At 39.9% G+C, this 27,420-nt stretch overlaps 1 protein-coding gene and 1 long non-coding RNA gene across 8 annotated transcripts in view; one reads left to right on the forward strand and one right to left on the reverse strand.

Moving 5' to 3' along the window:
* The window catches only part of LOC134292341 (uncharacterized), a 62,024-nt gene extending 48,592 nt beyond the window's left edge, over positions 1 to 13,432 (reverse strand). Inside the window, exon 1 of the long non-coding RNA XR_010001506.1 lies at positions 13,118 to 13,432. This is a non-coding gene — a long non-coding RNA (uncharacterized LOC134292341). The remainder of the gene's footprint in view (positions 1 to 13,117) is intronic.
* Positions 1 to 27,420, forward strand: part of LOC100559465 (thyroid transcription factor 1-associated protein 26) — a 94,054-nt gene that overhangs the window by 8,643 nt on the left and 57,991 nt on the right. For 3 of the 7 annotated variants that reach the window (XM_062966603.1, XM_062966600.1, XM_008110909.3), the window contains exons 1-3: positions 13,593 to 13,728; positions 18,570 to 18,792; positions 20,146 to 20,245. In XM_062966603.1, coding sequence (XP_062822673.1) covers positions 13,593 to 13,728; positions 18,570 to 18,792; positions 20,146 to 20,245 — 459 coding nt within the window. Of the gene's footprint in view, positions 1 to 13,592; positions 13,729 to 18,569; positions 18,793 to 20,145; positions 20,246 to 24,645; positions 26,883 to 27,420 lie in introns of those variants that run through there. The other 4 variants (XM_062966601.1, XM_062966602.1, XM_062966604.1 and 1 more) reach the window with 3 other exon arrangements.

The raw sequence follows: 27,420 nt of genomic DNA on the forward strand, positions 1-27,420 counted from the left end.
AATCCATCCGCGCAGTGTGTCAGGCTCATCACGATGCACCGCCCAGGAGAGGATCTCCCGCCTGAGACCCTCTTTGAAGAGTTCTATCTTTGTCACTGCAGACCATTCCGGCACCTTTTCAGCGAGGCATTGGAACTCCTCCGCATACTCAGATACCGATCTCTGCCCCTGGGAGACGGTCTTCAACTTCTCCCTCGCCCGGATCTGCTCCAGTGGATCTCGGAAACGGGTCTCCAGGGCCCCCATAAAGCGTCGGAGTGACCCCAGACATGGGTCGCGCCGCGCGTGCAGTTGAACGTACCAGCTGGCCGCTCCCCTCTTCAACACTGCACCAATGGCCCGTACCCGGCTGGATTCCGTTCTAAAAGTGTGAGCATTGTCCTCCATATAGCCCCTCACCGTGGTCAGGAAAAAATCCAGTTCAGAGGACTCTCCCCCAAACTCGATCCTTAGTTCCTCTCGTCTTGGTAGGGGTCCCTGTGGTGGCAATCCCCAATTCTCCGCCCGTCGCAAGCCCCCTTGCGGACCAGTGGGCCCCGCTGCTGCTTCTCTTGGCCCTGTGCCACGCCCGGCATTCGCCAGGGGCACCAGGGTCTCAGTTGGGAGCGTAGCCGGGATTCTCGGAGGCTTTTCCCCTTCGTCGTCACTCTCCTCCACCCGCGTCAGGCTTGTTTGGATCTTGGGCCGGGCACCGGGCTCCTTTCGCATTTCCCTTCCCTTCGGTGCTGGGAGGTCTGCAAAGCCCTGGCTGCTTCCCATGCTCACGTCCCACATTGAGCTAGCCCGAAGTTCCCTTCCTCTCTCCGGCTCCGCCAAAACTGCCAGGCGCTCCATCGCCCTCGACATCACTGCCAGGGTGGTCTCCATCGCCGACATCCTCTCCTCCAGAAACACCATCCTTTGCGGGCCTGGGGAAGGTGAACCTTCCTCTCCTCCGGTGCTATCTCCCCGCACCACTCCGCGCCTCTGGGTTACCCCATTTGGCTGGGCATAAGCGGTGGATGACGCCAGGGCCGCCAGCTGGTGGAACTCAGCGTCCGGCTCGGGAGTGGCCCTTTCCGACCTTCCTCCTCCTGCGCCCAAGAGCTCTTCATCCTCCACTTGCATGTTACACCTCACCGCTACAGCGGGATGGTGTCCGATTTCTTGGCTTAGTGTCAGCTCACCACAGCCGCTCCTGAATGAACACACGAGACTCTCTGTGATATCACCAGAAACTTTTACTGTAGGAAACATGAACATCAGAAAAGCCAAGAATGGGATACTACGGCCAACCCTCCTTTATATACCCTCCCCCTCATTTGAACAGTCTCTTCCCGCTCAGTAAAACCCCGCGCAAATTCCCCGCCAAGTCCAGCAGCCGTTTCTTCTCCAAGTCCTGAGCCGCAGGTGTCTTATCAATGTCAGTGACCCTGAAACTCAGAGCCACATCCAGGCTCTAGTAGCAGGGTTCTGACAGGCTGGTGGGGTCTCCTGATTCAGTGGTTTTTAAACAGAGGCTAGATGGCCTCTGTTTTGTTTATTTATTCCTGTATGGGATTGGGCTAAATGGCTATTGTGGTCTCCTCCAATGTTATGATTCCATGATTAACTGTTAAAGAATTTACATAATTTTTGAGATGCTCTGCATATTTGTGAGGTGTGTGCTGTTAATAAGGGAGTAGCTGCCCTGCAGTTTTTGCTTAAATGGGTTTTAATCCAATTTTGGGCTCATCTTTTATCAAGAGTTATTGAAAATTGGCTCTTTCTTGAAATAATGTTACTACATTAGAAAAATATGAGAAATATAATTATTCCAAATAAAAAATAGTGTCTAAATACTGTCTAAATATAGAAAATGGCGATTCACCTTCACTTGTGGATCAGCTGTGTAGTTTTGCTATTTCAGTGTCAGAAAATCTTGTAATTGGGTATTATTATCAGAGAATGCCTTGATCGGCTAATTTACGAGAAATTGTAGATTATCAGACTACTGAATATTCAACAGAACCATCACTGTACTATATTAGGAAGCATGACGCCTGCAATGTTCCAAAGGATTTCAAATAAGTGATGGTTATCAAAATTATTTTAAGATTCTGTACAGTTTTACTAAACTTTTATTGGGGAAAGGTCACAGCATAAATCAGCTTAATCATAGATGGAATAGTGAGCACACAAGCAATGTGCAGAAGTCATAATAAGTATAAGAAAGAGCATGTTGCTTCTTTCAACATTCAGCATCCCCAATGAGAAAATTAGTTGAAGCTGAATGTTGAAAGAAGCAACATGCTCTTAATTCTCCCAGTATGCATTTTTCTGTGTATCGCTGGGTCTGACTAGTATTTAAAACTGTGTCCCTACTATTCCATTGGCCCAGAATAATTATGACAAATTGAAATGTAGCTAGTTTTAAACAACCAGGAATGCTTAGGGCATCGAACTAGACTCTTAAAAAATGAATTTAGGAAGGCATATATTGCGGATAGAGGAAACACCTTTTGGACATCTAGCAATTGCTCATAGGCCTCAGCTGCTGTTGCTTGTCCAGGTTGTCGTTGTCGTCGTCTCACTTGTTCAGTTGTTTTCGACTCTTCGTGACCTCATGGACCAGTCCACGCCAGAGCTCTCTGTTGGAGCATGTTGCACCCTGTCCCATCCCCACTGTATGATGGGGGAAGGAGGGAGGGCACATGGGGCACCCCATGCAGCCACAAACCCTTTCTCTTTCACCGGCAATTGCTGGCAAAATGGCGCAGCCTAAAAGGACCATGTTAAGAGGTCCTATTACTAAATAGGGACTGTTGTATTTTGCCTGAGACTATTAGGATGAACAAAATTCTGCCCTTCTTTTCCCCTGAGTTAACTGAATGCAAACAACTTTTGCTCTTTAATCAGTTTGCAGTAACTGAAGTAAGCTGAAGACCAAGGAGGAAAGTGAGAGGGGAAAGAGACTAGGATATTTTAAAAGTCACTGGGAAAGAGAAGATTAGATGGCATTTATGAGGCTGTTAGGAATGCTGGGAGTTGGAGTCCGAAACACATGGAGGGCCAAAGTTTGCCCATGCCTGGTGTAGATACACCCTGTGTCACTTCCTACATCACGGTTTACAATGCAAATTCCCCAGACAGGAAACAACATTTGCATTGTAAACCATGATGTAGGAAGTGACACAGGGTGTATCTACACCAGGCATGGGCAAACTTTGGCCCTCCAGGTGTTTCGGACTCCAACTCCCAGCATTCCTAACAGCCTCAGGCCCTTTCCTTTCCCCCCTCAGCCGCTTAAGCTGGGCTGTGGCGCAGCTGGCTAGTAACCAGCTGCAATAAATCACTACTGACCAAGAGATCATGAGTTCGAAGCCCGGGTCGGGTTAAGCCCCCAACCATTAAATAGCCCGGCTTGCTGTTGACCTATGCAGCGCTGAAAGACAGTTGCATCTGTCAATTAGGGAAATTTAGGTACGCTTTATGCGGGAGGCTAATTTAACTAATTTACAACATCATAAAACTGCCAGCAAAACAGGAGTCAGTATTGCTTGGATTCACTTACCCACTTTCCTGAAAATATCTCCCCTGGATATATTGTATCAGTTTTTCTTTGCCTGAATTGAAACCCAGGGAAAACACTTCTGAGGAAAGGGGGGACATGGACAGTATTTGCAGAAACAAATGATGTACAGTGGAACAACAAAGTTCTCCTTCCACTGCCCCATCCCTACCCCACTACACATATACATTTTCTGCTCTCATTTATTTGAACTTCATTAGATTCTAGACACAACTGAAGGCACCTATTATCACCTACAAAAGCCAAAAAAATAATAATCATGAAATGAGGATGTTTGAAGAAATACCACCTATCACATGAACCTGCAGGTTCATTGCCTTCACTACACGATGTTCTCCACATACAGCCATGAGCAGAATTGTGATTTATGGAGACATTGTTGTGGAAATCTGCCCTCTGAAATACCTTCAGAACAAAGATTCATTTGGTCCCATCATTGATGACATTAACACAGGTGGTTCTATCATTTCCTCTGGATGCTATTTGCCCTTTGACTCTGTTTTTGTACTGTATAGTTTTCAAATGTTCTAAGATGCTTTGGGAGTCATTCTGAGTACGAAAAGGCAGGATACAGATAAATAAACAAATGTTCACCGTTGTGACACTAAAATAACAGTTTATCTGACTATAAAATGGCAATAAAGATAAACCAAGATCCCTGAATCATGTTGAGATACAACTGGTCAGAATTTAATACCAATTAGCATTCAGACAAAACAAAGAAACAGCAGATTAAAAGGTTCTGTTATGGATAAGTAGTACTGCAGTTTGTACTAGCATGCCCTCAGGATTCAGCATTTCAGATGCATGGCTGTACAAATGCCTATTTTTTATCAGTGCTAAACTCTAATGAGCTCATTTTGGTACAATCCAGATTAAAGGGTATTTTAGCACGACACTGCATGTTCTCTGCATCCGTTCAATAAGTATTTATTTAACCCTTAGTCCATATTCACAACAAGCCACAGAATTATTTCAAAGATAAAAAATAATTTGGTCAATGCATCAAGCCACATAATCCAATCTAAGAAGATTACAGCAGTTCATTGCTGCTCTAGGATTTCAGCATAGCCATTTGTACTATTTATACATGATTATTGTTCAAAGGATTAATTATATGAAACTATGAAATCCATGGGGTCATCCTAAGTCAACAAGTGATTTAAAGGTATACGCACACATGTGGGATTTAGGCTTTATAAAAATTATCAATAGATATTTTGAGATGTATTTTTGCTTTTTTCTAAGTTTGCATGCTCAAAGGCATCACATCTTAAACTGGAAACTAAGATGGGTCAGTCCTGCTTTCTACTTGGATGAGAGACTACCAATGAATACTAGGTGCTGTAAGCTTTTCTTCAGAGGAAAGAACTGGCAAAGCCACCTCTGAAATATTCCTTACCTAAGAAAACGCTGCAAAATTCATGGAGTCACCATAAGTCTGTGAGTAATTTGAAATCCCATTACAGGCTACAGGTATGCTTCATTTACATGTGGATGTGAGGGCGATCTGGCTGCGACATCTGTCACCCCATTGATCATTTACATGTAATGACAGTACTCTGATTTAATTGCAGATATTTCATGAATAAATCAGACAGCAGTATTTTGAAAATTTTGGAATGTTTTAATATTAAGGTCTCATCGCTATGATTTAAATGTAACACCTTATAATTTTTATAGTTTAAATAGTTTCTAATTTTCAAAGCATACATTTTAAAAAATGTCTTCCTGATGTTGCAGATCTAAAAGGAGCTTATTAAAGGTTATCCTGCATTTTTATCTAGGGCAGGGGTTCTTAACCATTTTTTTCCTACAGACCCTAAGTTTTGCCAGTCAAATGAAAACAACAAAGCCCTCTGAGAATGTAGTAGCAGATAATTTTATGGCATACATCGGAATGTCTTTCAATTAAAGTTTAGGATTATTCAAAATTACATTTTACAAAGATAATAAAGTTATTATTTTCAATTCAAGCTCACAGACCCCCTGAAATCTTTCCATAGACTCCCAAGGAGTCCATGGAACCCTGTGTTGAGAAATCCAGTGTTGAGGATCAGAAGATGGGAGAGAGATTAAACACAGCTGGCCCTCTGTAACCATGGATTTTGCATCCATTGCTTGAAAATATTCCAAAGGAAAACAAATCTCCAAAAGCGAAACTTAAAACTTAATTTTGCCATTTTTATAAGGGACACCATTTTACTATACCACTGTATATCAAGGGACTTGAGCAGTCAGACAGGAACACAGAAAGGGAATTTCACACAACTTGGGAGTGCCATCTACACTAAGCACGGGCAAATTTCGACCCTCTAGATGTTTTAGATTTGAACTCCCACAATTCCTAATAGCCTACCAGCTGTTAGGAATTGTGGGTGTTGAAATCCAAAACACCTGGAGGGCCGAAGTTTGCCAATGCCCGATATGCACTGAAATTAATGCAGTCTGACATCATCTTAGCTGCGATGGCTGAATGTAATGTTGTCATGGGAGTTGTAGTTTTACAAGGTCTTTATTTATATCCCGCCCTTCTCACCCCAAAGGGGACTCTGAGCGGTTTACAAGTTATACGTATATACAATACTAGCTGTGCCCGGCCACGCGTTGCTGTGGCGAAGAATGGTGGTATGGGAAATAAAGTATTGAGGAATTGGTGGTAGTTAAGGTAAAGGGTAAACGTTTTCCTCTGACATTAAGCCCAGTCATGTATGATTCTGGGGGTTGGTGCTCATCTCCATTTCTAAGCCGGAGCCGTCGTTGTCCGTAGACTCCTCCAAGGTCATGTGGGATGACTGCATGGAGCGGCGTTACCTTCCCACCGGAGCAGTACCTATTGATGCACTCACATTTACATGTTTTTGAACTTCTGGGTTGGCAGAAGCTGGGGCTAACAGTGGGGGCTCTGTCAGTTCCCCCAATTGAAAACTGCGGCCTTTCGGTCCAGAAGTTCAGCAGCTCAGCGCTTTAACATGCTGTGCCATCAGGGGCCATTATTTCCTAAAGGTTGTGAATATGCAATATTTCTGATTGTTTTTTTTTTTGTCTGTTGGAGGCAAGTATGAATGCTGCAATTAGGAAAAATGATTAGGATGTAATGGCCTTGTAGATTTAAAGCCTAGCTGTTTCCTCCCTGAGTGATTTGTTTGTTGGGAGGTGTTAGCTGGCCCTGATTGTTTCCTGTCTGGAATTACCTTGTTTTCAGAGTGGTGTTGTTTGCGATATTTTATATGCTTCTACTGTCTGTGGCCCTGAGAAAACAGAGGATTGGCCAGACTTTGATGATGGGAATCCTTTGTTGGGAGGTGTTAGCTGGCCCTGATTGTTTTCTGTGTGGAATTCCCCTATTTTCAGAGTGTTGTTCTTTATTTAGTGTTCTGATTTTAGAGATTGTATTGTTCTGTTTTATTATACCACATTAATTTTTTTATATTCTGATTTTAGTGTTTTTGAATACTTGGAGCCAGATTGTATTCATTTTCACGGTTGACCGCAACACACTAATAATAATAATAATAATAATAGTAAGGATAGTAATGATAGTAATAAATAATGACTTTGGTAATACATAGTGCTTCACTGCCTTCTCAGCTTCCTTTCTGGAAGAATCCTTTCTTGGGAGGTGTTAGCTGGCCCTGATTGTTTCCTTTGTGGAATTTCCAATTTCCTTGCTTTATTTACTTTCTTTATTTCTTTATTACTGTCCTGGTTTTAGAGATTATATTGTTCTGCATTATTCTATCCTAGAAATTATTTCATATCAAAGTAGAATCTCACTTATCCAACATTCGCTTATACAATGTTCTGGATTATCCAACACAGTCTGCCTTTTCATAATCAATGTTTTTGTAGTCAGTGTTTCAAATTCATTGTGATATTTTACTGGCAAATTTGTAAATACAGTACAGTAGAGTCTCACTTATCCAACATAAGTGGGCTGGCAAAATGTTGGATAACCGAATATGTTGGATAATAAGGAGGCGTTAAGGAAAAGCCTATTAAATATCAAATTAGGTTATGATTTTACAAATGAAACACCAAAACATCATGTTAGACAACAAATTTGGCAGAAAAAGTAGTTCAATACGCAGTAATGCTATGTAGTAATTACTGTATTTATGAATTTAGCACCAAAATATCACGATATATTGAAAACATTGACTACAAAAATGCGTTGGATAATCCAGAACGTTGGATAAGCGAGTGTTGGATAAGTGAGACTCTACTGTAATTACTACATAGCATTACTGCGCATGGAACTACTTTTTCTGTCAAATTTGTTGTATAATATGATGTTTTGGTGCTTAATTTGTATAACGATTACCTAATTTGATGTTTAATCAGCTTTTCCTGAATCCCTTCTTATTATCCAATATATTTACTTATCCTGCCGGCCTGTTTATGTTGGATAAGTGAGAGTCTACTGTATATTTCTAATCTTATATTATCTGCTCAGAACTGGATTATATGAGGCCCTTTCTTCACAGTTGTATAAAATGCACACTGAAGTGGATTATATGGCAGTGTGGAGTCAAGATAATCCAGTGCAAAGCAGATAATATAAGATTATAAATGGGTTATATAGCTGTGTGGAAGGACCTTGAGTCTACACTGCCATATAATCCAGTGCAAATTAGATAATCTGTGGAAGAAGTCTAAGTGAGGCCTAAATTTGCCTGTCCCCTAACTGAAACCTGGCTGTCCCTTGGTTGCTAGGCAACGAAGTGGGCAGAGATTAGCCCTCTAAACTGGCAGCAATTGGATAAAAACAATTATTGCTCTCCCTCTAATTAGGACTTTATTTTTCTTTTCTTTTTGTTGTATCACCCTAGAGGCGTGGATGATGGGTTGTGTTGTCAAATTTCGGGGTTGTGGGGCCTGTAGTTTTGTTGTTTTGTCCACTGCCCTGATGCCATCACTCTTTTATATATATAGATATTATATTATTAGCATAGCACAATATTAGTATTATACATTACTATATTGTACTATACCACTATACTGCAATATTATTAGTAACATTACATGTACTATATAACATATAATTATTATATTGTATTATTAGTATTATATTGTATTACATTATAATATTATCAATATTAAATGTATATACAGTGTATTATATTATTTGTATAGAACAATGTTAGTATTATATATTACTACGTATATTATTGCTAAAGGGTGGGACTCCCAACGGATTATTTTTGGCTCTTTCCACACAGCTGAATAAAATCCACACTGAACTGGATTATAAGGCAGTGTGAACTCAGATAACCCAGATCAATGCAGATATTGTGGATTACCTGCCTTGATATTCTGCATTATATGTCTGTGTGGAAAAGCCCTTGATTTCCTCTATCAAAGAACTACAAATCCCATGATTCCATAGCCTTGGGTCGAAGCAGTTAAAAGTGGTTCCAAACTGCCTTCATTCTGCAGTGCAGATGCACCCAAGAAGGCACACAAAAACAAGAGCCTCTAGAGAGCAACTCTACTGGTATAAATTAATGTCGGAGGTTAAAAAATAATAATGGGTGATGCAGAGAGCCTGGCAACTGCTTCCCTCAGCGGGAACACCTAGGGCAGCAATATTACTACAGTAGAGTCTCACTTATCCAACATAAACGGGCCGGCAGAACGTTGGATAAGCGAATATGTTGGATAGTAAGGAGAGATTCAGGAGAAGCCTATTAAACATCAAATTAAGTTATGATTTTACAAATTAAGCACCAAAACATCATGTTATACAACAAATCTGGCAGAAAAAGTAGTTCAATACGCAGTAATACTACGTAGTAATTACTGTATTTATGAATTTCGCACCAAAATATCGTGATATATTGAAAACATTGACTACAAAAATGTGTTGGATAATCCAGAACGTTGGATAAGCGAGTGTTGGATAAGTGAGACTCTACTGTAGTATAAACTCAAAATAGGCGCCACCAGCGGCACAAGGGGAGGCCTAGGGATAAATAACCTCCTTCCCCACAAACCGCTCGCCAGAGACCTCGAAGGTATTCGCGACAAGAACAAGGCCCTCAAGCCTCCGCCCACATCCAGCCCTCGCGAAGGACTCTCCAGTCTCTAAAATGGCTGCCAAAAGTGCTTCGGCAACGATTGGATACGGCCCTTCCTATTGGCTGGCAGGCGCGGCGAAGGCGGGTCCACGCAGGGGATGGTGGTTTTGGATTGGGCAAGGCAGCGCCATGTTAAACCCTGGCAGACTGAGGAAGAGTGGAAACCAATCTGCAGGAGTATAACAATTGGACACCCTTTGATTGGCCTGGCTGACTGCTATGGTATCAGGGCATTTGTAGTTTTACAAAACTTTCCTTGTATAGTCAGTTTCAGCAGACTACAGCTCCCATGTATAACTTTGAAATGAGTTGCATGATTATAGGGTGTGTCTGTACTGTAGAATTAATGCAGTCTAGCACTACTTTAAACTGCCATGGCTCAAGGCTATGAAAGACTGTCTGGGTAGGCCTGCTGGTATTGAGTATTGAGTTTTAAGACTGTCTGGGTTGGCCTGCTGAAATACCACCTGGTATTGAGCCATAGCGGTCCAAAGAGGTGTCAAACTGTGTTTATTCTGCAGTGTAGAAGCACTCTGTGGCTACACTTCAACACCAGTTTAACTGGTGGCTCTGTACTAACTGCACAATTTGAGGATTTGTAGTTTTGTGAGAGAGTCAACTTTCACTGTCAGTTGCCAAGAAACTATAAATCCCACAATTCTATAGCATTGAGAGAATAACACCAGGATGGAAAGTTTGTCTGCAGAAGTACGTACAGCAAAAATACAACATGGACTTATTAAATTGAGATTTCACCCACATGTTGAACATACTTCTTCATTTATATTTTAAGATCAGGTTTTTGCATGTATAACTCATTTTCTCTCCAGCACAGCATGTCCTTGCCATTTTAAAATTCTAAATTGCTTGAAATGATAAGTTCTAAATGGCTTGAAATTAGTTAATTTTTGGACCACAATTCCCAAAACCAAGAGGTGGCTATGCTGGCTGAGTCTAAAAGCTGTAAAGAATAATTTTCTTAAATTTGAATGGTGTTGGAGGAATGCTAGAAAGATATCTTCTGGACACTTTAACCTTGGAATCATCATCATCATCATCATCATCATCATCATCATCATCGTTTTATGTCAGAGCTTTCCAAAATGTGTGTCTCAGCATCTTAGGTGTGCCACGCAAACATAATGAGAAACCTCTGAATTTATGTAAAATAAGCAATAAATCACATTTAAAATAATATAAATGAAAGGTTTAATGAGCTATGTTGTGTTTCCATACTAGTGTTTAGATCCAGGGAAGACATGCTTCCCTTCTATTCTTCCTTGGTCAGACCACACCTGGAATACTGTGTCCAAGGGCCATCCATGTCATGGTTTGCAAAGATACTATATGTGTGTTAACCCGAAGCCCTCCTGGTTCTAAGCATTTTGGATAAGGAATGCTCATGAATGTACGTAACACATGTTATCCATTCATGCATAACATGGATTTTGAAACACATAAAACATTTCCCAATCATTTCATGTTGGTGACATATTTTTAGACACTCATCATTTCACAACACAGTAATTCCATTTTACTAGCAAAGTGGAGGTTAAACCAAACCCTTATAAGAGATACAGGCACATCCATAAATTATAATAACAAAATCATAGAATTGTGGAGTTGGAAGAGACCTTGTGGATCAGCCAGTCCAACCCCTTGCCAAGAAGCAGGAAAATCCCACTCATAGCATTCCCAACAGATGGTTATCCAGCCTCTGCTTAAAAGCCTCCAAAGAAGGAGCCTCCACCACACTCCGGGCAGAGAGTTCCACTGCTGAACAGCTTTCACAGTGAGGAAGTTCTTAATGTTCAGGTGGAATCTCCTTTCCTGCAATTTGAAGCTGTTGTTCCGCATCCTAGTCTCTAGGGCAGCAGAAGACAAGCTTGCTCCCTCCTCCCTATGACTTCGCCTCACATATTTATACATTGCCATCATCATGTCTCCTCTCAGACTTCTCTTTTGCAGGCTAAACATGCTTAGCTCTTTAAGCCATTCCTCATAGGGCTTGTTTTCCAGACCCTTGATCATTTTAGTCGCCCTCCTCTGGACACATTCCAGCTTGTCGATGTCTCCCTTAAATTGCGGTGCCCAGAATTGGACAAAGTATTCTAGGTGTGGTCTGACCAAGGCAGAATAGAAGGGTAGCATGACTTCCCTGGACCTAGACACTAGACTCCTATTGATGCAGGCCTAAATCCCATTGGCTTTTTTCGCCGCCGCATCACATTGTAGGCTCATGTTTAACTTGTTGTCCACGAGGACTCCAAGATCTTTTTCACATGTACTGCTGTCGAACCATGCGTCCCCCATTCTGTATTTTTTTGCATTTCATTTTTTCTGCCTAAGTGGAGTATCTTGCATTTGTCCCTGTTGAACTTCATTTGGTTAGTTTCAGCCCATCTCTCTAATCTGTCAAGATCGTTTTGAATTCTGCTCCTGTCTTCTGGAGTATTAGCTACCCCTCTCAATTTGGTGTCATCTGCAAACTTTATGATCGTGCCTTCTAACCCTTCATCTAAGTCATTAATAAAGATGTTGAACAGAATCAGGCCCAGGACGGAACCCTGTGCACACATGTATGAGCTGGGCATAGAAACAACAGGGTGTAACTCTTCTATTCCCTGGCCATCACCCCCTGTTTGGCAAAACCAGGCCCTCCCTCCCTTCCCTTCTAATAGTCTATTCCAGGGGTCCTCAAACTTTTGAAGTAGAGGGCCGGTCCACAATCCTTCAGACTGTTGTGGGGCCGAATTATCATTTGAAAAAAATACAAATTCCTATGTATACTGCACACGTCTTATTTGTAGTGAAACAACAACAACAACAACAACAACAATGAAAGAACAATACAATATTTAAAAATGAAAACAATTTTAACCAACATAAACCTATCAGGATTTCAATGGAAAGTGTGGGCCTGCTACTGGCCAATGAAATAGTCAAGTTAATTAGGATTGTTGTTGTGGATTAGGATTGTTCAAGTCATTTCAGACTTTGGCCGAGCCTAAGTCTAAAATTAATTATTTATTTACTGCATTTATTTACTACATTTATATCCCGCCCTTCTCACCCCGAAGGGGACTCAGAGCAGCTATATGTACATACAATATATTATATTATTAGCATAGCACAATATTAGCATTATATAATTCTATATTGAACTATACCACTATACTATTATATGTTATGTAATATATAACATATAATTAATATTATTATATGGTATTATTAGTAGTATTATATTGTATAACATAATATTATTATCAATATTATATGTATATACAATATATTATTAAAACTAATACAAAAATATTATATTATAAAACTGAGGGCGGGGGCCAGGTAAATGACCTTGGAGGGCCGCATCTGGCCCCCAGGCCTTAGTTTGGGGACCCCTGGTCTATTCCTTCAGCATCCATCCCTTCCTTCCTTCCTTCCTTCCTTCCTTCCTTCCTTCCTTCCTGAAGATCCTAAGGGGTCTTACCGGCGGGCTCCTCCAGAGGGCGCTGCTCCGGCGCCTCTTCCAGGAGCCTCCGAAGCCTGTCTCCACTCAGCGCCTCCAGCACCGTCTCCGGGGGAAGCGCCACCATCTTCTCCCACAGGCCTCGCGTGTAAAAGTCCACCGTGTGAGCCAGGCACAGCGGCAGGGCCCGGCGCAGGAACCGAGCCACGGCCCGTATCCGAGCGGCCACCCTCTCGGCTGACGGCTCCGGAGGCAGCAGGCAGGGCTCCTCCTCCAACAGGCCCGATGAAGAAGCCTCGGCAACCGACATCGCCCCGGCTGAAGGGAAACCAAGGTTCGGCGATCAATTGGCACTGCCTGTTGCTGAGTTTTATCGCCACGCATGCGCCGTATCCGCCTCAGGCAAAATGAATCGAAATAGACTGTGAGGGCGCTCTATTGGTGACGCGAAAGGTACGCGACGAAACTGGGAGAAGAGAGGCTGGCTTCCAGGCTCATGGCGCCGGTGACGAAAAAGAGTGTTTCTTCGGGTTGGAAAGGAAATGGAGAGTCGGAAAAGCCGAAGGCGCGTTTGGGCCAGAAGAGGCCGTGGAGGAGGGACCCTCGTCAAGTAAAAGGGAGCGTCCAGGAGGGTAAGAACGGCAGGAAGGAGAGAGGGGAAGCAAGGGCCTCACTGTGGGTCTACACTACAGAATCAGCACAGTCTGACACTAGCTTAATGCAATGGAATGGTGGGATATGTGGCTTGATGAGGCACTAGCACTCTTCGGCAGAGAAGGCTAAAAACCTAGGGAAACGACTACAAGTAATAATACTAATATTGGACTAGGCTAATCTATCTATATATATAAATGAGTGATGGCATCACGGCGACCCACAAAACAACAAAACTACAGGCCCCCCAACCTCGAAATTTGACAAGACAACCCATCATCCATGCCTCTAGGTTGATACAACAAAAAGAAAAGAAAAATAAAGTCCTACTTAGAGGGAGAGCAATAATTGTTTTTATCCAATTGCTGCCACTTAGAAGGCTAAGCTCCGCCCACTTGGTCTAGCAACCCACTCAGCCCAGTGTTAATAAAAGAATAAAAAATAAAATAAATACAAATAATACAATAAAAATAATTAAAAACACTAAAAAATTAATACAATAAAATACTATAACAAAATAACTAAAAATAATACAACAAAATAATAAAATATAATAAATAAAAAAGATAAGTTACAATAAAATTAATTAAAAAATACAAATTACGTCAAATAAAAATTCCACAACAACTTTTAACCAATACCACCACCACTTTGCCACAGCAACGCGTGGCTGGGCACAGCTAGTATCTATATATATAAAAGAGTGATGGCATCAGGGCAGCGGACAAAACAACAAAACTACAGGCCCCCCAACCTCAACATTTGACCACATAACCCATCATCCACGGCTCTAGGTTGATACAACAAAAAGAAAAGAAAAATAAAGTCCTAATTAGAGGGAGAGGAATAATTGTTTTTATCCAATTGCTGTCAGTTACAAAACTAAGTTCCACCCACTTGGTCTCCTAGCAACCCACTCAGCCCAAGGGACAGGCACAAGACTTTGGACAGACCCCTAAGGGCCATCCAGCCCAACCCTTTCTACTATGCAATGTATAAATACTATACAATGTATAAATACTATACAATACTACACAGGGACATAGACCCCTTCTACCCTCACCACTTCACAGTACACAAACAACCAAATGCATACTAAACATAAGGACAACCATACAACAGACATTCAATACCACCACTACCTCAACAAGTTCTCACCAACACCACCAGACAACGCCACAGCAAAGCGTGGCCGGGCATAGCTAGTATACATATAACATTGATAATAATATACAATAATAGGTACTAATAATATTGTAATATAATAAGACTAATGCCCCCTATTTGGAACAGTAAAATACAGAGATTGCTGCAGGTAAAAACAGTAAAATTCAATTTCAGTCTTGTAAAGTGCTTGATAAAAAATCTGAAGGTCTCATATATGTAAGGAATCAAAATATGGTCAAAGGCTTCTCGGAAAAGCTATGTCTTCAATTGTGTGCGGAAGGCTTGGAGGGTGGGGGCTAGCCTAATCTCCCTCAGAAGGGCATTCTAAAGCCAGGGGGCCACCACTGAAAAGGCCCTCTCTCATCCCCACCAGCCACACTTGAGACGGAAGTGAGAATGAGAGGAGGACCCGAAGTGTATAGGGCTTTATAGGTAATAACTTGCACTTTGAATTGGGTCCAGAAAGTCAGCAGCAGCCAGTGGAGCTGCTTTAGGGGCATGGTGTTCTCCCTATAACCAGCTGCAGTTAGTAATCTGCACTAACTGCAGTTTCCAAGCCATCTCCAAAGGCAGCCCCATGTAGAGTGCATTGCAGTAGTCCATTCTAGATGTAACTAAGGCATGGACCACCGTGGCCAAGTCAGGCTTTTTGAAGTATGGTTGCAGTTGGTGCACAAGTTTTAATTGTGCGAAGGCCCTCCCAGCCACCGCTGACACTGAGCTTCAAGTGTCAGTGCTGAATCCAGGAGGACCCCCAAACTGTGGACCTGTGTCTTAAGTGGGAGTGTGAGTCTCCACATGGAGAGATAAAGTGGGATATAAATAAATAAATAAAAACTCTTGTGATACTAGAGCATCACGCCATGGCAATTAAAATGGTATCAAGCTGCAATAATTCTACAGCGTATATGCACCCCTCACCATGCAGATTGTTTGCTTTATTTCTTTTTGTTGTTATGTGTTCCTTACTGAACTGTTTTGGCTGTAGGTTAAATCCAATTGTTAATCCCCACAGAGATGAGACCTGTGGAAGTTGGCAAGCTATGAAAGTATTTTGGACTTGCAGTTGGATTTAGGCAAATATGCACAGACCTTTTGATGTCACATAAAATGTTTTGTCATACTTTGAGATTCCTTTTTTTGTGGGAATTAATCCCTCTGTGTTCACAGTAGGCATTTTGTTCTTTCTCTCGTTCTCTCATGCTGTATAGGTTGAGCATCCCTTATCAATCCTTCAAAATAGTCCATATGGATGTTTGAGATGAGGCCACCCACAAACAAAAATATTAAAAATATTTACATACATTTTCCTCTCAGGCTATATGAAATATAACAAAATCTCAATAATAATAAACTTTATAATTTGTATACCACCCTATCTCCCCAAAGGGACTCAGGGCGGTTTCCAACATATAAGGCAAACATTCAGTTGCAGGAAAGAAAACCGTACAGACAATACATTGAAATAGACACATTCAACAATATAACACAACCTAATTGACTTAACAAAAAATATCATCCTAAAATTCCAAAAACGCGTTAAAACACACTAAAAGTAAAAAAAGGTGTTTTTTTTTTTTTAAAAAAAAACCATTTCATTGTAGCTACATCAGAAAAAGGTTCAACAAACCAATGGCCAAGATTATAAGATGAATGTGGCCAACTATAAAAGAGCTGTGCCAGGGATGGTGCAACATCTTGTTACGCACAAAATCTTAAACTTTTAGCCCCAGTTATTTTGAATAAGCGCTGCTCAACTTGTATTCGTAAGTGTAACCTAAAATCCACATGCAATCAAAAACAGGAAGACAGATTTCAGGTTTGTTGGACAACGGATTCGGGGCAGCTTACAACATAAATAATACAATAGAGTGCAATACAGTAAGATACGTAGAACGGAATAAACAATAATACACCCAGTCAATATAAAACAAAATACAGCACAAAAACTATGATATTATATTGTGATATGCTACTGTGATGTTTTAACATTTTTTTCTGACAATAGTACAGCTTTGCTGTGCATTGTGAAATGTCCCCTCCCTGCCATTTCTGCCCCTTTCTCTTCTCTTTCAAAGGCAAAAATTGAAGGAAAACTGGAAACGTTTGGATCCCAAAAGAGTTGGCCTTAGTCAGGATGAGATAGTGGACAGGAGAGAAAAAGTGTCTCCATGAGACCTGGTATTGCCTACTCCTGATATAGAATTCTAGGGCTGGAAGAGACCCCAAGGGCCATCCAGTCCAACCCCCTGCCATGCAAGAAAGCACAATCAAACCACTCCCGATAGACAGCCTCTGCAGAAAAGCCTTCAGAGAAGGAGATTCCACCACACTCCAAGCCATCCTGTGCCACTCTCCCACAGCTCTTATTCTCAGGAAATTCTTCCTAATCTTTTCAGTCAAATCTCTTTCCCTGCCATTTGAACTCATGTCTCCCTTGTGCTCTGGTCTCTAGAGCAGCAGAAAGTCAGTTTTCTCCCTCCCCCCTTTGAAATCTTGACACATGGTTCTCATGTTCCCTCTCTACCTTCTCTTCTCCCAGCTAAACATCTCCCAGGAGGAAGTGAGGATGGAAAAGGAGAAGGGAGGGAGGGAGGAAAGACAAAAGGGATGGAAGGAAGGGGAAAGTGAGAGTGAAGGATGGAGGGAGGAAAGAGGGAAGGAAGGAAAGACAAAGGGTGAAGGGGAAGGAAGGGGGAAGGAGGAAGGGAAGAGAGAAGGAAGGATCGGATGGTGAGAAAGAGAGAAGGCCTGAGAAAAGAGTCCAAGGGACCACATCCACTACCCGGGCCTGGGTTTGCCCATAGCTGATTTAGAACCATTTCTCCTTGAGAGCAAGCAGAATGTTGGATTATCACTATAAAAACTTAATTTGTGTTACCCATTATACCCCAGTTTGCTTGATGTAACATAGTATTTGTTTCAGTCATAATATTGACAGATGTCCTTGTCACTGACTGCTCAAGGGTGATAAACTAATGTTAGGCACAACACTGAATTTGGCTGAAACTCTTTTCATACTACAAAACTGGGTTCGGAAAAGATGTTAGGCAGTATTAACATTTTATTAACATTTATGCTGTAATCTTTTTCTTTGGAGTAAATTAGATTTACCTGACATAGATAAATGTTTTTCAGTAAAGATTCTTCTTTAATTCGCCTGTCTAATTGCTGCAATACTACTAATAATACAGCTATCTTTATTGGCTTGACAGCTACAAAGTAGTATTATTTCAAACTAATGTATTACAAGTAATATTATCTGGATATAAGCCCCTGGTGGCGCAATGGGTTAAACCCTTGTGCCAGCAGCACTGCTGACTTGAAGGTTGGGTTGTTGACCTGAAGGTTTTTGGTTCAAATCCGGGGAGAGCACAGTTGCGCAACCTCTGTCAGCTCCAACTCCTCATGCGGGGACATGAGAGAAGCCTCCCACAAGGATGGTAAAAAACATCAGACATCTAGGTGTCCCCTGGGCAACGTCCTTGCAGACAGCCAGTTCTCTCATACCAGAAGCAACTTGCAGTTTTTCAAGTCGCTCCTGACATGAAAAAAAAATTCATACAGTAACTTGGGGAGGCAGCAATATTCACAAAAAGTTGTATTTGTTTAATAACATGTTTCTTCACATTAAATACTCTGATGTCTTTAGGTAAAGGCTTTGCTTATTGGAGAAAACAAAAGATCCGACATGATTATAAGAAATTACTAAAAAAGGAAAGCAATGTAAATTCCAAGAAGATTGAGTACACAGAAGATTACCCAGAACACTTGAAGCATCTTTATTTAGCCGAAGAAGAAATGCTTAAGAAACAACAGAAACCTAGAAAAATTAGTGAAGGTATACAGGAAGGAAAGGACTCTATAACACCAAAGTAAGAAATGTTTTATAGCTGCTATTTTACTATGATTCCTTTTACGTGCAAACATAATTTGTTTTTGTAACTGGTGAAAATTATTCCTTCAGTATAGAAATGAAGGCAGTTTTCTTTCTTAATGTTAATTTTTATCTTGTAAAATATTTTTTCTTATGAACCTTGCCCATGGTGTTTTGAGATTGTATAAAGTAGACTTCTCCTTATTATAGTGTTTCAAGTGATTTTAAGTGACTTGTATATTTACATCTATTTTAATACTTGTATGTTGTGAATTTTAAATTACATTTTGTATGTTGTGAGCCACTTTATGACTCATTTAAGAGACAAAAGCGTAATAATAATAATAATAATATACATATTCAACCTGTTCACATATAACAATATACTGTTTGTTTTAATCATAGCCTGTTGCTTACACAAAAGATAAACAAACAAATCACAAATTGTCTTTTTTTTAAAAAAAATTCCTATCCCTTTTATCAAATCTTTGTTTCAGTGTGGGTATCTAGAAAAAAGGTCATGTCTGTTGGTTTAGCAAGACAGAACTGATGGCAACAGCAAACCATAGAGTTAATTTATGGTGTGTTTTTTCTGGTTAATTAACCAGCACACCATGGATTGTAAAGCAAATATTGCCCCAGACAGTTTTAAAGTCTTGATGGTTCCATTTTTAATTTAAGAAAAATGTCTTAACTGGTTAAGAAACAGTCAGCTGTCAAGTTTCAAAGGGATCCATGTGTCTGACTCAGGTTTTAAAATTAAACTAATAAGAGAGAAGAATTTTTAAAAAGAAAGGAAAGCCTGCTTGTTTATCTTAACAGTCTTAAGATAAATTGATTGTTCAGAAGTAACAATTTACTTTCAAGTCAATCTGTTTAGGATTACATTTTATGTTTATCCCAGCTGAGTAAAACCTATTTGTTTTTTTAGATAGTAGTTTTCTGCTATCTAAAATGAGCTTTCAAAATTCAATCTTCTGTTAGAATGTGTGTTATTTAAAGTGTTACCTTAGGTTTGTTTTTTTCCCTTGCTACTTGTTTGCGTGTTCAAACATCAGTTGTTCAGAACAATAACGACAGAACAGTAAACTGACAGATCACTTTGGCCTTTTTATATGAAATCCAAAATGTGCTGGCAGTGGAAACCCGTAGCTTCCGATGCTACTCCCCTAAATTATTATAATAGTAAGAAGAGGTACTCATTGTTTGTCAAATTCCTACTGCCACTGCTGTTGTCTAAGTGGTTAAAGAACTATATCTTCATTATGTTTTTGTCATTTCATAAATGCTGTCAATTAGCAAGCAGTACTGATACACTCAATTTAATCACCAGTGTGCTTGTCTAATCCAGATTCAGTAGAGTTGGGAGACAATTAAAAATAAAAACAGCAAACCAGAAAGCAAAAGAAGATTATGAGAAGATAAAGGCAGAGCGAGATCGGAAAAAAGAGGTATGGAAACTTTTATGCTGAATCTTTTTGACACAGTCTTAACTTTAACTGAAATAGGTAGCACTATGGAATACTTAATGGACAGAGCAGTGGCTATCATTGCCTGCCCCCTCACATGCAGCTTGATCATGTCAACCAACTCCTTTGTATAGTAATGTTATGAGAGATATTATGTTCTATAATCTCTATTTTCTGACCTTGGTATAACTCCAGAATTACAGTGTATATTCTCAGAATAGATTTCTGAAGAAGATAAAAAATATAACACTATCTGCACAGCATTGGGAAGAAGCAAAACATCCAGCAACATTTATCTATTCAAAAAATACAGAAGATGGATATGAGAATCAAAGCAAAATTACGATATATAGTTGTGTATAAGTGGCCTCATGTATAAGTTGAGAACAAGTTTTGGAGTCAAAATTAGATTTTTATATGATCCATCGATATGTTGTGGGCCATTCCATGGCGAAGAGAATGCATCTGCACTGCTATTCACTCAGGCACTCCAAGAGGCCAGAAGGGATGCCTCAGTGGAGAGGATGGAAGGAGTCATTGCTTCTTTTAGGGTTCTCCTGGAACAGATTAAGCTCTGGCTTTTCACCATTCTACTCAAAGATGGTAAAAAGTTGGCAAAAGTTAAACTACAGCACTTTCATTGAGCTGTGGATAGGTTGACCAGGCTTTTGGTTTTTGACTAATTTTTTTTTACTTTTTAATAAGTATAAACAGCAAGGTTTTTTTCTAATAAGAAGGCCAATTGAAAGTGGACTTTGTTAGATAGGATGACAGAACAGAAAAGGTTATCTACCATTCCAAAAGAAAGATATATTGTGCCAAGTGATGATGTGATCATCTGATAATACCTCTGCTTGGAAGTGGTGGGTGAGACCAGATAGATTTGGCATAAAAATAACAACTGTATGAGAAAGTGGTTTGCCTTCAAAAACTAAGCAAAACTATCCAAGAGGGAGGAAGAGACCTGGAAGATAGAGGGAAGGCACATCTAAGTCTATCCCTAGGGTGGTGAATCCACTCTTGATTTTAATCCAAACTTCCAATGAGTGATCCAAGATGCTCACCCTGTCCTCAAAATGTACTCACTACCTTGAAAAGTGCCTTCAAATAAAGTTGATAATTTATGGGAGTGTGCCACAAAGCAGCCAATATAGGCCTACTGGGTCTCCCTTCTTCAGGGCCTAAGTAAGGGGCCTCATAACTTAACTAGACAGGGACACATTTGTCCTAAATCCAGAGCTGCATCCAGTCCTCATCTAACTGGCCTGTATGCGCAGGTGTAAAGGAAAAACATGACCTTACACTATTCATTTGTTAATAGGGTTTATTGCCTCCCATGGAACATTTTTAAGGGCAGACAAATCTTTTTTAGTTATGCAACAAGTGATCTGATTTTAGAATGTTCAGGGAAAGAAAAAAGACTGCAATAGTAACCTGTAATAGCATCAACATTGTTGCTTCAGTCTTACAATTTCTTCTTACTTAGATCTTACTTTTGGGAGTCAGCTAAAATGTCCAGGTTCTTATTTCTCAGTTGTGTAGTCAAATCCACATTTTCTTATGCAGTAAGTCTTATTCTCTCAGAGTAAGGGATTTTTTTAATTCGCTCAGAGTAAGGGATTTTAGAGGTTTTTGTATGCTTGCAAACTTTGATCTCAGTTACATTTTTCTCCCTCCCCAATTTAGTCAACTCCTGGTTTGCAAGCAAAATGTAAATGATATGAGTGGGTTTTTTTCAGCACCAAGGATTACACACATGATTAGTTGGACTGTTGCATCAAATATTAATGTTCACTTAAATGTTATTAACTTCTTATTATGTGCCTTCCAGCTTACAGCAACTCTAAGGCTAACTTACAATATGGTTTTATTGGCATGATTTGTTAAGTGGGAGTAGTGACATTGCCTCTCAGAATGTGACTTACATAAGTCTCCCCATGATTTTGATGGCTGAGCTAGGAGGGCCTAAAGGCACCCAATCCCATCTGATCTTGGAAGATCAGGGTCACGTTGGGTTAGTATTTTGATGGGAGACTTAGCTTAGATTACTGGTTGAGAAGTGAGTCCATATATCCAGATGCTGTAAAACTGAGGGTCCCAAGTTGTCTGGTTTTTGGTAGTAGATATAATGGGTCTAGTCATGGCACTTGAGATATGTCCATTTCAGTTTGATGTGTCAGTTGAGATTTCTATGATTGTGTGTCCTTCTGATATTTATCAGTGGGATCTCTAGGTAGGATTCTTTAAAACACGGTGTTTTCCATGGTCCATCTCAGTCTGCAATCTGACTTATTCATGATGATGACTGCTCTTAAGCACAAACTTTTCTTAATATAATCAAAGAAACCGAAGATGTGGTACCTTTAAATAAAATTGTGTTAACTTCATGGATTGTGGTTCCTTACTGAAAAAAAAATCAAGCAAAACTTGGAAAGGCTATCATTTTTGAGCAACAATTTCCAGAATCCCCTAGCTGGCATAGGATTCTTAGAGTTGCTCTCTGTAAAAGATTATCTAATCTCTGCACTCAGGTATTTTACTTGTATACTGCAAGCACAGCCAATAAATAACTAATTTTCAGAAGTATAATTTACACTTCCATAATTCCTTGCAATATATCTCCTGGTGTAATTATCCTGTTGCAGAAAAGTAGGGCTGACATAGATTTTACATCTTTATTCTTGTTTTAAATGATTCATGTGATCTAATTGGTTTCAGAGATTTCTGGTTTTTATCCTTTGTTGAGGAAACCCCACTGGGTGGAGGCATGGAGCTGAATTTGAGCAGGATAAAATAATGTGCGTACAAAAGTTCAACAGAACTGATAACAGCCAGACCTCAATAGATCCAATGCTATTTTAAGGCACAATGAGGTTTAAGGACTTGCAATTTAACAAAATTGCCTGAAGAAGTATCAGACACTGGCTGAAAACTAAAATTATCTTAGTACAAAAGGGCTTTCCTTCCCTCCCTTCCTTTCACAGCCTCCCACCCTCCTCCAAAGCATAATATAGAGGGTTTTGTAGCTCTCCAGCAGGATTTTTAAGGCTGAGCAAATAACTGCAGAAAGAAGGGGAAATTATTCCTTTCCTTCTATGGAACATCTCTATGAGATCCTACTTAATAATTTCAATTTTAAGTTCTTCATGTTCTTAAACAAAATGGCTCAATCATAAGGCCTGTAGTGCAAGGCTGTGGGCACTTCATTCTATCCATGTGATCAATTCCTTTGGAAATGATATGTTGTTCAATTTAAAGCTTTACATTGAATTGTTTTGCCATGCAAGATTCTTTCATGGGTGCAACCGTGGTCTCCCCCATCAGACAGTAGCAAGTGACAGATTTTTTAAAAAAGCAAACAGTGAAGAACTCCTTTGGCAGAGAAAAAGTGGGGTACAAATACATAGAAGAAGAAGAGTAGCAAGGAGGAGGAGGAAAATAGCTGGGACATGTGAGATTATCTTATTTTTTCTGCTCAGCCTATCCTCTAGCAGGCAAAATTGTTGGGCTCTAAAACTTGGTAGACTTGCATCAAAAATTGGTGGTATAATGAACCAAGTGAGAGTAATACTTACTTAAGAGTTTGCATGTGTCGAAGTAATTTACTCCTCTTATTAGTTACAATGTTTAAAAAACGGAAAAACACCCACTTACCATTATTTGTCGCTGTGTTAGAAAAAGTAGCTCATTAGCTTACTTGTTACTTGTTGCCATGTTTGTTACTTTTCATGATTTTCCTGAGAGAAAATAAAATTTGTATCAAGAAAAGAGCATAAACTAGCAGATAGTACTTTCACTAAAAAAGGAGGCTCCCCTCTTCAGAAAGTTCTCTCTCACATATGAAGAACGACAGAGAACAGAACAGAAACAACCATGTTCCCCTTCCTCATGTTTGATTTAAGTTTAGAATGCTGAGGTTGAGCAGTTGTTTTTCACTATTCTTACAGTTAATTTAGAGTTCGAAAGTCATCCTCCAACAGAAAAATGTCAGTATTCCTTGACCATGTGAAATGTAACTTCCACAAATCTGATGTAATTAATTGCAAAAAGTATCCATTCAGATGTGTGTGCATGACATTTACCAGCAGAGGTCTTGGTCATTTCTCTATTTATATGTGCTGCCTAGAGTATGATGCGTAAGACCAGCTTTTATTTATTAATTACACTTTGCTTCACTTTTTCTCCAAGGAGCTCAAGCTTGCTTGTGATCCGCTTTGTTGTAATTTGTTTGTATGTTTTCTATGAATGTTTGTCATATATATTGGAAGCCACTTTGAGTTCCTATGGGGAGATAGGGTGATCTACAAATAAAGATGATGATGATGATGGTTATTATTATTATTATTATTATTGTACACCTAATCCCAATCTCATCCTCAAAGCAACCCCTGTGAGAAGAAAATGACTGAATTAAGATCATGTAATAGATGCCATGATGCAGTGGTAACTTGGACCTCCACAACATCAACACTTTAACCACCAGAAGACAATAGCCTGTGTGTTTTAAACAACTGTTTTTCCTTCATTTTATTTTACCCACATTCCATTTCATACTGAATATAGATACCTATCTGTTTATCCGATTATTTTCTATGCTTGATGGAATGGCTAGCTGTGTCCCACTCAATCTTCTATCACAGTACGCATTCTAAGTCATTTGGGCTTTTTTATATATAAATACATACGAAACAGGATATAATAACAAGATTGGTTTAGGATTGCGGGCAAATATTACACTAGATTATTCAACAGCACTGTGCTTTCAGGAACCATCTTGTGTAAGATGGCTTCTAATATATCTGAGTGTTATTAGATGGGAAGTGTGATAAACGGGGTATTGCCTTTAAATCAAATGCTATTGATGGCTGAGCTGTATGAGCCATTGTCTGTTTGCAATTGTGAAGCTGTTTCTGAGCTCTTTCCAGCGCTTTGTTGCTGAGCAACAGCATTTGTCCTCTCCAGTTAAGCATTTGTAGCATGTATGGATGGATTAAAAATAAGAATGGCATGTCATGAAAGCCACTCTACTCCACTGTTCTTAACTATTCCCAACAAAGCAAAATGACTTGTGTGACAAAAGCATATTGCAACCTGACAAGAAATAAACTACAAAACCAAGAAAGTGGAGAGTCTGGTCCATGCAAAGTTTAATGGACCAGGAAGGGGGGGCGCGGGCTTCCAGCTGACAAGTGAAAACAACTCATTTTAAAATTTATGCCTGCTCAGATGTTACTAATGTGAACATGGCAAGAATATGACAGATGTGGACAACTTCATAGAGACCAGTATTCACCCCCAAGAACTTGCTGTGGGCTGCATTGCTCCTGAAAACATGCAAGATTGGCTATCCAAAAAACATAGCAGTGGGAAGTGACGAAAACAAATCTAGCAGGTGAGAAGGCTTTGAGGGGCGCTTTGTGCAAAAACCACAATAGAAGTAGGAGGCTCTCAGGAAGAGAAATGTTCAGAAAGAACCTGAGGGTGTTAAAATGACCTTGGGGAATTGAGTGAAGTCTTCACAGATTTTGTCCTCTCCTGTCCTCAGCTGTGTAAATATAGAAAGGCATTACTCTTCCATTATCAAAAAATATTTAGTATCCTAAAGGGGAAGGACAGTCTCAGTTTATATGTTTATCTGAAAGTATATGAAGGTGATATATAAAACTTGGCAAAATCTGTTTCTCTTCCCTCCGTACCCCCTTCAGACCAAAAAAAGACAACATCTTGTCTTATGCAAGTCCCCCGCAGTAGTGGTAATTCACCTATTAAAGAGATCACAATGTCTTCTTGCATTAATTTAAATCTCTCCCCACCCCCCGCCCCGTGTGGTTGGGACCATATAAGTGACTCCCTGAAATTCACCATGTTTTGTTCCCTAATAAAATTTCCCTTCAGTCTCCAAATTATGTATATTGAATTAACTTAAAAGTAATTTGAGTATTTAGAAAAATGTTATAGGTATCAAAAAGAAATACAAGAGAAAGGACAAAATGATCCAGGGTAGTAAATGTGACCCAGGAAATGTAAACACAGTAAATGTAAAGGTTTAAGGGTGAATTGTTTTCAATGTCTCACTCTTTGCAATGCTAGAAATTTGGGGAAGGAAAATTTCATTGACAGTGCAGAATTCTTATTTGGGGGCAATGCCCACATTCTTCCTCCCCTTGGTCTACAGGATGGAAAAGGGGCTGTGCTTTTAGCATGAAGTAATGAAACACTTCCTAGAGACTGACACATTAGGGAATAGCCTTCTCTGCTCATGAAAAGCCTAGTTCACTTAGCATGTGAGTAGAAACAACCTCACAATCAAAAACTGCTTCCCATGACAGATTCTTTCACAGCATATGAAGGGTTAAAAAGTGCTGCAGCACCTCCAAGGATGGTGCCAAATACATATCCCTGAAGTTTTGTTGCACAAACAATCCATGAACCAAGCTGCTATGCCACATATTGCTTGCATTTGAGCTTTTTAAAAGCCCTATGTTTTCCTGAGCTGACATGAAATAACTTATAATGTGTATTCTGACCCATTATTGGACATACATTTTGGAGAACCACTATGGAGTTTATTGTTATATTTTGTACTTTTGAATTTAAATAAAGGTTTTGTGAAATATTAGATGTTGATGGCCCTTCTATTCCTCTTTAGCTCCACATATAGCTAGGTTGGAGCAGCAGCCATAGCTCAAGGGTAGAGCATATTCTTGAGGTCTGTAGAAAGATATGAGTTTAATTTCACACTTTTTCAGTATGAGGTACTGCAGGTCTTTGCCAGAAGCTACAAATCGTGTTACCATCATTCAGATTAGACACAAAAAACCTGGTACGCTGTAGCTTCAATTAATCCTAATCCCAAGTATTTGCATTGTTAATCCATTTATCAAACCATCTAACCATTTGTTTATGAGAATGGAAACCAAGATGGAGGTCTTGAGAAGTACATACAAAAATACAGTAAATCCAAAACCTAAAACATCATATTTTTAAAATTGCAGCACCCAGAATCCCCTAGCCATTAGCTATGATAGCTGGGGATTCTGTGAGTTCTCATCTTCAGAAGAGCTGAAACAATTTGAAACACGACTGTTATATATTTGAGTCAAATGCATAAAGGTCAATATAGTGACAATGTTGTTTTTCTTGAATGGTAGCCATAC

This window comes from Anolis carolinensis, unplaced genomic scaffold (assembly GCF_035594765.1).
Source record: "Anolis carolinensis isolate JA03-04 unplaced genomic scaffold, rAnoCar3.1.pri scaffold_25, whole genome shotgun sequence".
Lineage (NCBI taxonomy): Eukaryota > Metazoa > Chordata > Lepidosauria > Squamata > Dactyloidae > Anolis > Anolis carolinensis.